This window comes from Temnothorax curvispinosus, unplaced genomic scaffold, assembly GCF_003070985.1.
Source record: "Temnothorax curvispinosus isolate PA1 unplaced genomic scaffold, ASM307098v1 QBEX01013184.1, whole genome shotgun sequence".
Taxonomy (NCBI): Eukaryota; Metazoa; Arthropoda; class Insecta; order Hymenoptera; family Formicidae; genus Temnothorax; species Temnothorax curvispinosus.
Window position 1 is genome coordinate 49019 of NW_020222964.1, and position 13777 is coordinate 62795.

Below are 13777 nucleotides of genomic sequence, written 5' to 3' on the forward strand. Positions count from 1 at the left end.
TGCGTTTACTGCCGCAAAAATGCATTTTCTCGTCATGAGATATTTTGCTACATTAAAGTTTTACAATGAATTAATGACTGAAACAAAGTATATTTAAGAGTTTTTGGGTGTGTTGAACATAATTTTAAAATCATGTTTGAAAAAAAAAATGTTTTACAAAAGTTGCTATAAAAGTTTGACAAAAATTTTTTAATTTGACTTGAAATTCGTCATCAGTGTCATAAACTTTATATAAACTTTCATTAATTTTCGAGAATCTTGGTTTTCGGTATTTTAGGATCATTCGAGGAAAATGGCAGTCAAAGGGTTAATTAGATAATCAGTCGACGGATAAATGGAGCTGATAGAAGCGCAAGACGTTCGCAAAACAGATTTTTATTAAATAAATATCGTCGTCGCAGTTGATCAGATCGAGAATTATCATACAGTTATCATACAGTTTCAACGGTACGCTCGTTCCGAAGAAAAAGAAAAGAAGGAAATTAATGTACAAATTATTTACTATGTGCGATGAACGCACGCGTGTTCCTGTAATGTCTACACGTGAAAGATCACACACGTGCCATCAAACGCATCGCAGTCGTTGCTCCTCAAGACCAATTATCTGCGAGATCCTTAAGGATCCGGTTGCAGTCGTCGATTCGATTAATATCATCGTCGTAAAAATATTCCAGTGATATTGCACCATCGTCGCGTTAAAATATCAATGCACTGCAAATCCAAGTGTGTTATTTCAGCTGAAGTTCTAAACACATTTTTTGTCGTTTAAAGGCCGGTTGTTCCAACCTGTTGGTAAGCTAACTAATAGTTAAATCATATGTCTATCCTATCTAATGTAAAGGATGAACAAAGACATATCTATATTTAACTATTAATTATAGTTTACCAACAGGTTGGAACAACCGGCTCTAAATCACACTATTTAACACGATTGAGCGTATTAACTTTCAATTTAATATAATTATATGACGTAATTTAATACGCAAGAAACATGTAAGAAAAACTTCAGTCAAATATGTCATGTTTAAACGTTCATGCGTGTAAAAATACACGCTTGGATTTGTAGTGTGATCACGGCTGGATCGATCGACTTTCATCTCCAAACGCTTGATTATCCTTCTCTCGTTATTTCTCGTTGTATCGCGAACAATTCATTGGTCCTGTCGGACGGAACGGTGGACGGACAGTAATTATTCGTCGTCGGCTAATTCGATAGTGAAAGTCATCCAAGCCTGTAGGGCTACCTTTAAATACACATTTATACACAATAAATGCAGGTTTCTTATAAATTACTATTTTCGCGAATTAAAAAAAATTTATTTTAATTTCTCATTCTCTAATACGATCGTGTTTATTACAAAAGTGACGCTTCCACAACGTGTTATGAGGCGCACAACATACGATTCTAACGTAAGACACAGCGTATCACAATATTTCATATCAAGAGGAATTCGATATTCCTCGCGTCGCGAAAGAAACGGAGCGAGGGAGCACTCGAGTGACTCCGTTTCATTATTTATCGAGCTGATCGCGAGTCCGTTTCGAAATAAGGAATTTCCACTCGGAGATCGTTTTTTTACCGTGAAGAACGATTCGTTCCACGATGATGAGAATGACAGGACGCGTTTTCGCGCGAGAAAAAGCGGGCTGCTCTTTGCCGACCCTAATCAGTCTCGCCGGGACATTAAACCTTTGCGTTCTTTCGTCACCATTCGGACGATTAATATCTCCCCGCGTGAAACAAGAGACCGTGACCAGTCTGATTTCGATCGCAGCCAATGGTCCCTCTGATCTTTCGAGAGCGAAGGAACGCGATAGAAGAGCAAAATTAGGAGAACATCCGCGAAAGGTTTCCCTGAGCTAGAAACGTCAGTTAGACGTGTCGAAAATTTATCTGTCGAGGAGAAAAGACGTCGTTCGTAACGGAACTTTAATTTCTGAGAGAACATTAACGACGACTCTCTTTTTTTCGATAAATTAGACTTGTCCATCTCGCTGACTCCATTAGCGATCAGCCGCACAATTTTATGCCGTTAATATTCTTCGCATGAACAGTCTACGAACTGAGGAGAACGATAATGATTACAGCCCGCCGGATTACATCGTGCCGCTCGATAAAAAGTGACCGACAGAAAACACGGATATCGAGACGAAAGTGATAAATATGATGGCGATAATATTTAACGCATGCCGAGTCGTTTTGGGAAGTACGGTCCGCGACTTTCCCTGGTTAAGGAATCGCGGAAAGTCGGACGTCCCCGTTTCCGCGAGCGACGCCACTTAAATTCGAATTACGGTTTCGACATGAGCATCGGCGCCGATGTAACAGACTCCCCGCAGTGAGCAACGTTTCTCGCACGCGTCATGCAACGAGATATTTCAACGTTCATGCCGAGACAGGTCCCGAAATTCGCACGAGTCCAGTCTGGCTCGAGCTCCTAATTTTAATAACACAAAGTCGCTAGTTTGAGATTAGGTCCAGATGCTTGTCCACACATCGCAAAGTGTTTGATGCAAGTGACATCACTTAGGATGGCTTTAGCAGAGCACAGGATGTCTGGAACACTGTCACCACTGGGCGATCCTGGGCTGAGCACTACTAAACGGTCCTTGAGAAGGTAAATATATCTAAATTCACGCTATCTTCTCTTCGTCCCGTTAATGGCTGCACAGGAATCAGAAGTCTAGGTCCACGTCAGTCGCGATCGCTCAGCTCAACGCAGCGAAGCCATCGCGCTGCGTCACTTTCGTCAAAACAGACCGAACATCTTCTTCGTCGAGCCGGTGCTCCTCTTCTTCCTGGCCGGCGCCGACATGTCCGAGTTCTCGCCGTTTTTCGTAGCGACCATCTGCGAGGCCGGGGTCAATTTGCTCCGCACGTGCTCGTCTAGAAGCGCCTGCATGTCCATCTGCCACTGTTCCAGCTGCTGACTGAGCTCGACCTTCTGCTTGATCGCCTCCTTCAACTGACTGTCCGCCTGCAGGATGTCTATCCGCGTTCTGGCCAGCTCCACTTCTACCCTGTTCTGTCGGGCCACCGCCTGATCCCGCACCTTGTAAGCCTTCGCCACGATTTCGTCCTTCGTCAACTCGGAATGCTCCATGTCGCCTCTCGCCCTGTCGCGTTCCTCCTTGACGCCGCGCAATTCAGTCTCGCAGACGCTCAACTTGCTCGTCAGCTCCAGAACGGCGTCGCCGCGTCGCTTCAGCTCCTCTTCCTGTATCCTGCACTGCTCCCGAGAGTTCTCCAGTTCTTCCCGCACTCTGTGAAGCTCCACTGCCAATCCCAATTCTCCTGGTGCCCCCCTCCCCGACAACGCGAGGTTGTAAACCTCCTCGACCAGCTCTACCAGCGCACCTGGACAATTCGTCTGCGAAAAAGATGATAAGACGGATAAATAGATTATACGTAGGCGTTTGTTCGATTAGATAACTAAAACTAACGTTATATACTTGTAATAAGAAATAAACGATAAAGAGGATTACTCACTGGCGATGGGTGGCGACTCTCTCGTTCGTTGGTGTTCACTTCTGCTTCGGAGTTGTTGAGATTGATCACCAGCATAGACTCGTCGCAATCGCTTTGCAGACCCGAGTCGTCCTCGCCACGTCTCAAGTGAGCGCACAACTCCCTCAGTCGCTTTGTCGCCCTCGCCACTTCCGTCTTCAGACCTCCGTCTTCCTGTTCCCCGAGCAAGCTGCTCTCCTCGCACTCCATCTCCGCTTGCAGAGATCGCGGTGGTTTCTGTATCGAGCCGGACCGGGCTCTCCTTTCTGCCTCGATAGCCGCTAACGCCGACGCCAGCTCGTCCCTGAAGGTAATAAATATGTTTCAATATATGTGACCGACGTATTTTAATACCTCATATGTAAAGTAGGTACAAAATAGATACTGCAGAAAATAATATCGAACAGATAATACCATATTATGACGAATGATAGCCAGCAAACACCAATAAGTAGCATGCAATTTACATGATAGTTATAATTTCCTACTCAACAATGTAAATTCAATGTATGTATCATACAGCGTTATATTGTGGATTTGTTGAATAGGAAATTATAACTAGCAATGTAAGTAAACTATATAAGTTGTATATCACTTGATGTTTGCTGGATATTGTCCGCTTAATATCCCGCGTTTACTCGATGAAGATGCGACCGTCACGAGGGGTTGGATTTTGGGAATGTGGAATCCGGAAAGATTTAACTGTGGGTGGATCGTGTTCAATCGAGCGTTGTCTCCGCGTATTAACCGTGGCCATAATGGCCACATATCACAGATTCTGGCCTCACCTCTCCTGCTCGGCCATTCTCGCACGGTGTTCCGCTTCGTGGCCGAGTCGCTCCAAGGCCGCGGCTCTCTCCTCGGCTTCCTCGAGGGCCGCAACCGCCCTGGCCCTCTCCTCGCGCAGCTCCAAGGACCGCCTCTCTAGCTCCGTCCTTTGTGCGGATACCAGTTGTACCTGAAACGTCGCGTGCGAGATTTACGACATGCATGATACATACTAACAATGATTTCTCGTATCGCGATTCGTCTATCATTTCTTTGTTTGATTTAAAATTAGAAACATAAAGTGTACGGGTAATATAAAATGCAAAATGTTAAAACACAGTAATCGTAGCTCGCGAAATGCATCTTACACTGATTTATTTCTGTACACTTCTAATTCGATAAGCCTCCTACGTAAATCGCGAGTGATTCCTGAGAGTCGACATCCGGTTGCTATTACAAAGGCGAGGTGAAAGATCGCCGGAACGAGGCAAATCGAGCCGACCGACGAGGGTCACGTTCATTTTTATTCGATGATAGAATTTTCCCAGAGATTGTGCGCATAAATTCACGTGCGAACACGAGCAACGATTACCGCGCTTCCTTTTTATAATAAAAAGGATGCTGCGAATTATTCCATGCCAGCCCCGCCTGAGAACCGCATTCGGCTTCCGATGGATAATCATTAATAACGACAGTTTCCGTTCCACGCGGTAGATCAATTAGGCGAGAAGGAAACACCGCGGCAAGAAAAACTCGTAACATTAACGAATAGAGGGAAATAAATCAAGTTTTCACGTGCATAAAGGAGTTATATTATGCACGCCCTTGGATGATGTATGATACGATCGTGATTAAAAATTCATGTCTATACCTCGTCCCTGAGAATCTCCAGGCTGCTGACGTGATCCTGCAGGGTGGTGTTCCTGAGAGCGCATTTTTCCCTCAGCACCTTCACCTCCACGAGCAACTGCTCCTCCTGCTTGGCGGCTTCCCTCAGCTGATCGGCCAGCCTCGTGTTTTGCGCCGTCAGCTCCGCGACGAGGGTGGCCTGGTCGCGTTCCGCTCTCCTCGCCCTCTCATTCTGCTCCTCCAACTGGCTCCTGAGGGTCTCCACGTCCGCTTGGAGCTCCAAGGCCCTCGCCTCGCTTTCATCCCTGGCCTCCTCGAGTCTCCTTCGCAGTAGGTGCCTTTCCTGCTCCAAACTCTGCGCAAAAAAAGAGCGTGTTTCGGAGCGATTAGTGATCGCGATACCATGAATTATGTCTTTCGAATAATTTTGTGCCTGCGCCGACTCGACGCAAGTTTCCGCGACCTCGGCTCCGAAACGTCATTTTAGCATTTAAAAGGATCCTGGCACAAAGACCCGCTGATGGTTTATTCCTTTCACGAAACTAACGTCTTACATCGTGCGCAAACGTCATTCGGTGAACCGAGAAGAAAAAAAGAAACCCGCGGCGTGAGTCAGCGCACATAAATTTACTTTTCTCAACGTCCAGACCTACGCACAACGAGATCGAGATGGTGCAGATAGATAAAGTTTGAGAACTCGGTGAAAGGAGCTTACAAATTTATTAACATACAATTAGACGCACAATTTGACCGTTTAGCCAACTACCTCACTTTCCTTTTCTTTAAAGACCAGACGCTTTCCAAGATGAAGTTAAGAAAAAAGTACGTCGCGAGCGTTTCTTTTTTTAATTATCGAATTATCGCGGATTAAAGCGAACAAAGAGAAGCAGATTGCAAATATAAAGAAGGAGATCGGAATTAAAAAAGAGAGAGAGAGAGAATGAGAGAAGAAGTATTGAAATATTTATACTTCGGCGTACATATATAAGATCGTCTGGAAAAATCTCCGCAGACAAAGGTGCGAACACGATGCTTCTGTGCGTAACAAAAGGACACGACGCGAGAATTGGTTTCGTTGCGGGCACACACGGCAAAGCGATGGCCATACACGCGAATCGCTTTGTTCCCACGTGGAGTTTCTCAACCTGATGCTCGATAACGCGCTCCGCAGCGCCGGTAATAAAACGTAACAATCGAAAAACGCGGGCAGATTCTAAATGAAGCGTTAGCGTTAATTAACTCCATTTAAGTGAGGCAATCCTGTTAATTAGCCGTAATAAAAAAAGCGACATTGCGCAATCGTGTTACGGAGTGTAATAAGATCCCATAAAAGTACGGAGATAATACTTTAGTTCTTCTCTTTGTCGATGATTTGTTTTTTAAATAATTCTGATTGTTTTCTTTCAACATTCGTCGGTTTCAGTATATTGTTGAATGTGTTCGTGACACCGTAATCGCGAACTGGGATCAGCACATATCGTGTTACAATCATGATTAAGTATTTCCTGCATGAAACAATGATCGATAACGATAAGATAAGATAAAGCATGATTAACGCAGATGCAGTCTAACTCTAATGATAAAGTATCGTTGTGACAACAAGCGCATCATGATTTAATTATTGCTCAGGTTCAAACCATTCGGGTTCAAGCTAATGTTAAATATTTACGACAAAATGACGTTGTAGATCCGTATTGACAGCACTGAACTTTTATGTCATACTTTCGTTTTAAATATAGTATAAGATAAAGTTCGAATGTTTTATTATTCAGCAAAAACTGATAAATCTCCAAGTTACTTTCGATTGTCAAACGAAATATGTAAAACATATCATAGAAAACAACGTGTTTTCGCGCACAAGAGGGTTCGATATCGGTGAGGTATATCGAGTTGGAAAGCACGGCCTTGGTTTCCTATGGTTACTCATCGACCGATCGCCAGCATGCGCCCGCAGGTCTACAGTTCACCGATCCCCAAAGTCCCTGGAAAGCCAACGAACAATAGACACAATATTTGACAATGAAGGGCGGGACAAGAAACTTTTCCGGGTATACGCGATTCGAATAATTAATTTTATCAGAGCATCCCGATATAATCAACAATATTTGGCCATCCAGATACCGATTAATCGCAAATCATTTAAACAATTTAAAGCCGACTAATCTCAATATCTTATATTATCCAAATTATGCGTCATGTCTAATTTTGAATTGCAATTCCTCTAATTGATATCCGCACAAAAATATCTTGCGTCAGAAGGATACAAACTTGCGTCATTACAGACTCGGTATTTGCAAAAATATAGAAAAAGGAAAGTTGAAAAAGGTACATAAGATGTAAATTAAAAATGTATATTCATTTCTTATATTTTTACACGAGACGAAGTAGTCGAGATTAAGACAAGTTGTTTGCAGAAATCAACTCATTGCTGATCCAATCGATTTTAATTGATCTGTCAAGAAAGAACGTTACATATATATCTACACATCTAAGGAGGCTCTATATGACTTGAACATGATATGAATCACATATCTCCGACATCGCGTTCTCTGTGCAACGAGATGACGCCGTCGCTCCAGTCCAGTTGTGCAGTTTTTGCGCGTTGTAACACAAATACGCCACCAGCCAGAAATACCGGTGCTCGCGGAAACACACGCGTTGAAATCTCTCGAGTGTGATGAGTCACACTCGAACTCGGACGGAGATTTTTTCGGCCCCTCGGACGTCGCTTCCTCCGCGGCCGAGCTGCTCGTGGTGCACGCAAGATGCAAAAGCGATTTCGAAACGGCCGACAACTCGAGGCTGTGAGTTGTCGGGTAAATTTGGAAGCGCTTCGGTATTTATTTAGATCACGTCATAAGTGCCATTACCAAATATACTAGATTTGGTATACCGATATAGAGCGCAAAAGTTGACGCAGAAGTTTCTGACGGGCTTTATAACGCGAGGGAGATTGAACATAGGCGACTTACGAGACTCACGATCCGCGCCCTTGTCTGCTCGAGCCCGATCATACCGTTATATTTGCTTAAACGCTATCGACCGTGCTATCTATTTGTTGACGACGGGCAATGAGTCACACATCCGTGACGCTGTTAGCGATGGTTCGCCAATCGGCGGACCGGTTGCGTCTGCAATTTGCAAAATACCGCCGCACGCGAACGCGAGTAATTGCAGACAGTTGTGTCTTTTTAAACAGCGATTTAATGCCGTTGGCAAGCGGAGACGATCCCGGAGTCGTGACTCACGACTCTCCTGTCTGATTCTCAATCTTCCATTCGGCCCGTTGTTGCAAAACGCCGAGGACAGCGCGTCAGCATCGATGATAGGAATGATGGCATGGCATATCCCGTGAAATAAAAATTCAGTAAATTGCGACCATATATACATCATCGCGAGAAACTGCGACTGGCACGGATATATTACTGTTCGATTTTTAGTCGGCCCTGTCAGCTTCGTGCTTTTCGTGTCTACGCGCTATAAATATCCAGCGTAATATTCAAATACCTTCGAAAAAGATATTTTTATTAACTTTTAAAAACGCTTATCAAAAGAGAGAGAGAAAGAGAGAGAGAGAGAGAGAGAGAGAGAGAGAGAGTACGGCGCTGACTTCTTCTTGCTCTTAATTAGTCATGAATTATATATGCATTCGTGAGACATCTTTTTAAAATGTGCAATTTTTTGCATTTGAATTTACCTGTACTTGTATAAAAAGTTCTTTCTTAAATTAAATTTCGCATTTTAAACTGGAGTTACGTAAACATTAAATGTTACAGATAAAAGAGCGAAACTTGATTTAGAGCACCGTCTCGAGCCGTTCTGAAACTTTCGTTTGCCGTCGTAAAGTCGCGCGATCGCGGCGAAACGGATATTTCGCTCTTATTGCAAAACATGCCGATCTCCGGCCCGCGTTCGATTCTAATTACACGGTAGGACGAGTGAGACCACCGTAGCGCAAATGCCTGCCAACGTGCGGCTTAAGAGACAACCCCCCCTCCCATCGTTTTCTGCGCCGCCAGACTGCTATTCCGTTCTATAAAGAAAGGGAAAGACATGCCTCGAAACTGAGGTTCTTGAGAAACGGCCGGACGGCAAATGGAGTAAAAAAATTTCAAGCTCAATGTCAAATGCCAATAAAATATTTTCTATTAAGTTTGAAATAGCTGCGCGACCGTACTTTATTTATGAATTATTTATCACATGTATCGGTCATAATTTTCTCACAACCCCTATCTTAAATTTCAACAAATTGATCATTGAGTCTCACCAATAGACAGCACATCCGAAGCGCCGCCGGGATTTTTCGTACGTTGGCATGCCATCCCGGAGGATGGGTCGCGGCGACCGTGGGAAGAAAGAAGTTTCGCGGATAATCGCGAAATTAATCACCATTATATTCACCGGGCAGCGTTGCGGCCGGTCAGGCCAGGCCGACCGGCGCGCAAGCATTATTGCGTCGCACTTCGTTCACTTTCCCTCGAAGAAAACGATAATGCCGAACGCGTGCAATCGGACGGAGCGGCGTAGAAGGCGAAGGTAGGGAGGTCCGTAATCGCGAGGCAATGGCCTGTGACGAGTCCGGCGGTGATCGCGAGCTGGCGCAACCGGGTCCATCCGTTACGTGGTGGAACGAACGTATCCGGCAAAAACCTGACGCGGGGCGGAACGATCGGAATAAGATCGTCTCTCGTAAAGAAACCGCATCGATTCTGAGCGATATTTCGAAAAAAAAAAGAGAAAGGAGATCCGAAATTTTTTAGATGATTTTTAATAATGCAACGATACAGAAAATACAGAAAATGATGTAAGTTCTCCAACTTGGCTTCTTGGTAAAAAATTCGTCCCGTCACCTTCTCAATTCTCGATTCAATTTTGACAATTCAATTCTTAAAACAAATCTCGTGTCGTAAATCCATTCGAGATCGCCATCGTAACTCCGCTTTGAATTTTCATTTCTCTGCACTCCTTCGCCAGCCTGATCGGATTATTAAATCGATCAGTGAAAGCGGATGTGTGTAATTGGCACAATCGCGCAAAGCCGCAATCGGCGGATGAATCCGTATACGCGAACGAGAGTGAAGAAATCCGCGACAATCGCGCGCGGTTAAAAGGTTGCGTAATTTTTCACGCGGCACGTTTATCGGCCGTGACGACGCAAAGGAGCGAGTTAATTGGATCGGTGCACCCAGCTAAATCGATTCCATTATCGCGTGCGTGGGAGAAAATTCCCCGTCGGCTATTCTTTGCCGAGGAAGCGGCTGTTACGAAGCGCCGTCGAATTTATTATTCATCTCTTTCGATCTACCAGGGAAAAGCCGCCGCTAATTATATTCGCGAGGAACGCGGCGGACGACGCGATGGCGAGTGCACGCGAGGATTATTGGTTATTGCTGCCTAGTGATCTAATTAAGCGTCCTACTTTATTTTCACCAAAGGCTGCAAAACCGAATGAATTCTAAGGACTATTGTTGAAATATTTCATTCTTGATGCGGTATAAAATATTAAAAATTGGAGATTGATTCATATTTTAACAAGAGAGAAAATTGATTTTCCCATTACTAACGTGCCAGTGGAAAATATTTAATTTAAATGCGTGTATTAAACTAATTTCACTTATTACACCTTTCACTATTTAATTCTATTTAATTTTATCCGTTATTTTCCAGTCTCTGATAAATCAAGAATGGTTTATTATTTTCTTCGTATATTTTTATAAGATAAAAATACAGTTCTCTTATATGTTACACGTGGACATTGATTTATGCTTTCTCGAAACAGAATAATATTAATTTTCGCGATGGTTGTTTTGCACAATTAAATATCTTGTCACGCGTGTGTTGTTTTACGCAAATGTAAAAGCAATTCCGGGGTCCGCTACCCGTTCGACTGCGGAAAACGGTTCGACCAAAAACCTATGCGAGATATATTATCCAATGTTTGGCGAACCGTGATGAAGTCTCTCACGGAGTCCGTGCCGGACTCGCGTTACGCAATTTTACTTAACGAGTGGCGAAAATGCTGATTAAGTAGCGGTTCTTACGACACTCTCGTTAATAAAGGCACGCCAGCATTCGGCCGCGGAAGTTAAAAAAAAAGGCGAGCTGTACACGGCGATCGGACGGAAATGCAAGGCGCAATCATCATCGTAACGAGTCGTGAAGCCGGTTTTTTCTCCTAGATCTTCCGCCGGCCGTATGCACGAGCATACGGCCGTAATTAAAACGCGGTTTGATGATACACGCTAATTACGATAAAGCCACGGCTGTCAGGTGTGAAGTGTTTGGGAATACCTTGTCGTGATAAGCAGCGACGTGACTAAAAAAAAAAAGACGCGGCAGCGAGAACAAGCGATTCGTGACGGGCAATTATACGATTCAATCTCGCAAATTAGCAATTTTCGATAATTATATACATTATATACGTAAATATATTAAACGTTCTTTGCGATATCGAGAATCCAGTTAACGAAGTCCGGCTTACAATTCCTTATCCGTTTCTAGATCGCAACTAACTGCAATATAACGCGGTTAGTTACAGTTAGCGTTAATCAACGGTAAAGCAATCGACTGTAAAGCTTTCGCGTGGAGCGTTCGTTGGAATATCTCCGTGGTAATTACAATACGAATATCGCTGTTATCAACGAGCGTACGCGTACGTGACTTAGCTGTTAATTAAATAACAGCTAAATCCGCGAGGAGTATTTCTGTCGGGCTAAATAACGAAATAAGATAAAGAAAGGTAATTAGTCTCTATACTGCGCAGATTTTTAACGATTTTTCGTTCCGCAAGACAGCAACGTAGAACGTATTACACGGCGACGCAGCCAATTAGCACCGATGCGATGAATAATTCTGACAAGTGATACGGTTAAAGACGCTAAAAGTATAACGATTAAGACATTAATCATGCAGTCGTGAAACTGTACCTTGAGTAATTATGTAAAAAAATGCGACAGATCGTTAGCGGCTATTTGATTAAAGATATTAACACGGAGTGGGTTACGCGAGTGCCCGGGATATAAAGCGTTAATTAATTTAATCAGCCCGCCGGTAAACACGGTCATTATTATGAGTTTGCAAAAGTGACGCGTGACTCACCGCGAGTCACGGTTAAATCGCCGCGTTGACCAACGAAATTCGCGCGCGGTTTGCACTTTCGTAAGTATCTCAAGGCTATTCTCCTCTCCAAGAGCCGTCGGAAATTTTGTACACTTCAACAAGAGATAAAAGCCTTATCTTATCGGGCCGATCTGAGCAAATCGCCAACGTCTGTTCGATAGCAGGGAAACTTTCGCGCGAATTCGACGGACGAGATCTCTCGAATGTGCAATCACGCGATCGCCTATAAGAAACGTCCGGCACCAAATGGAAATATTCAAGTGTCGTGGAAGGAAAATTGTACCTTTACCTTCTTTCTCGTACATTTTTAAGTTCGACCGTCCCGCTTTCTGTTTGCTACGTTTTAAAATCGAACGGCAGAACAGATGGCGGCGACGATTTCGCAGTAAAGTAGAAAATTCCTGGCCTAGAACAGTCTAGTTTTATATAAACGGGTTAACAGCTGTTGCGTTACGTCGTCACGAATGCAACGACGGCGATAAAAATGCGCGATTCCACCGCGGTATTCCGCATTTTACGGGTTAAATTTTCATCTGTTGCGAAAGCGGCTGACGGTTCCTCGACGCGCTGGCTGCTGGCGTCGAATATCGTTCATTAGCACGTCGTCCCCGTATGTATTTTGATTGCCGCGACGAGCTCGCGTTACTCAACGAGACCGTGCGAGCTGAAACTCTCTGCTGGCATATGATATTTAATTAAACGACGATCTACGTTAATGAGGCACTCAGAGACGCAATAATATAATATTACGAGCGATAACCCGGCGTGTAATTTGCCAGCCGCGCATTGTCGGGTGCGCGCATATGCATTTTTCTCATCGCGCGACTTACTTTCCGCGCGCGCGTGGAATAATATATTACTCGAGCGCGGGAGACAGCGGGAGAAAAATCGGGTCAGTCGTGCCGCGGAAAATCGAGAGAATTGCAAACGGAAGAGAGTCTGGTTATATTAGTCCTCCGCCATTGTCCCAGTCGCGGGCAAAAATATATACATACATCGTCACCCATTCTCAAGCGGTAAACCGCGGAGTCGCGCGGAGAACGAGATGAAATATCGTATGTCAAACCGCAAACGCGACACTGCTCGGTGTAGAAACCGAAACGCCAGCTTTCCCGAGGGTGGAAAGAAAGAAGGCTATTTTTCGGGAAACCGACGGGTAACGCAAGACCTGAGCCGCGCCGCGCGTAATTAAGCCTTATAAATGATCTTCCTATTAAGATAAGATCCATTCAAAACAGAGAGAACCCCGGAGAGAAATAAGATACGATTCCAGAGATAGAGATATACCACTGCTCTCCAATTACACGGAGGTATGTTTAATGCAATTCCCTTCTAATATATTCGGTATTAAGTAACCCCAAGTAAGTCGCGTCGAAAGGCAAAACTCATCGAGGCAACACACCGCTTGTATCTCTCAACGGTTGGCCTCGCCGTCCGTAATCGAGAGAAATAAAGACAGCGAGACGCGCGGTGAGACAACGGCGATGTAACCGGCTATTGTGCACGCGCGGTCGAGAACTCCGTTATTCTCTC

The 13777-nt window shown here is 44.3% G+C and overlaps 1 protein-coding gene across 1 annotated transcript in view; it reads right to left on the reverse strand.

The window, feature by feature from the left end:
* Positions 1-359: 359 nt before the first annotated feature.
* LOC112463417 (bicaudal D-related protein homolog) overlaps positions 360-13777 on the reverse strand; it is a 28215-nt gene continuing 14797 nt past the window's right edge. Inside the window, exons 4-7 of the mRNA XM_025029822.1 lie at positions 5148-5480; positions 4297-4466; positions 3491-3812; positions 360-3371 (exon numbers count right to left, since the gene is read on the reverse strand). Coding sequence (XP_024885590.1) covers positions 2751-3371; positions 3491-3812; positions 4297-4466; positions 5148-5480 — 1446 coding nt within the window. The 3' untranslated portion in view covers positions 360-2750. The remainder of the gene's footprint in view (positions 3372-3490; positions 3813-4296; positions 4467-5147; positions 5481-13777) is intronic.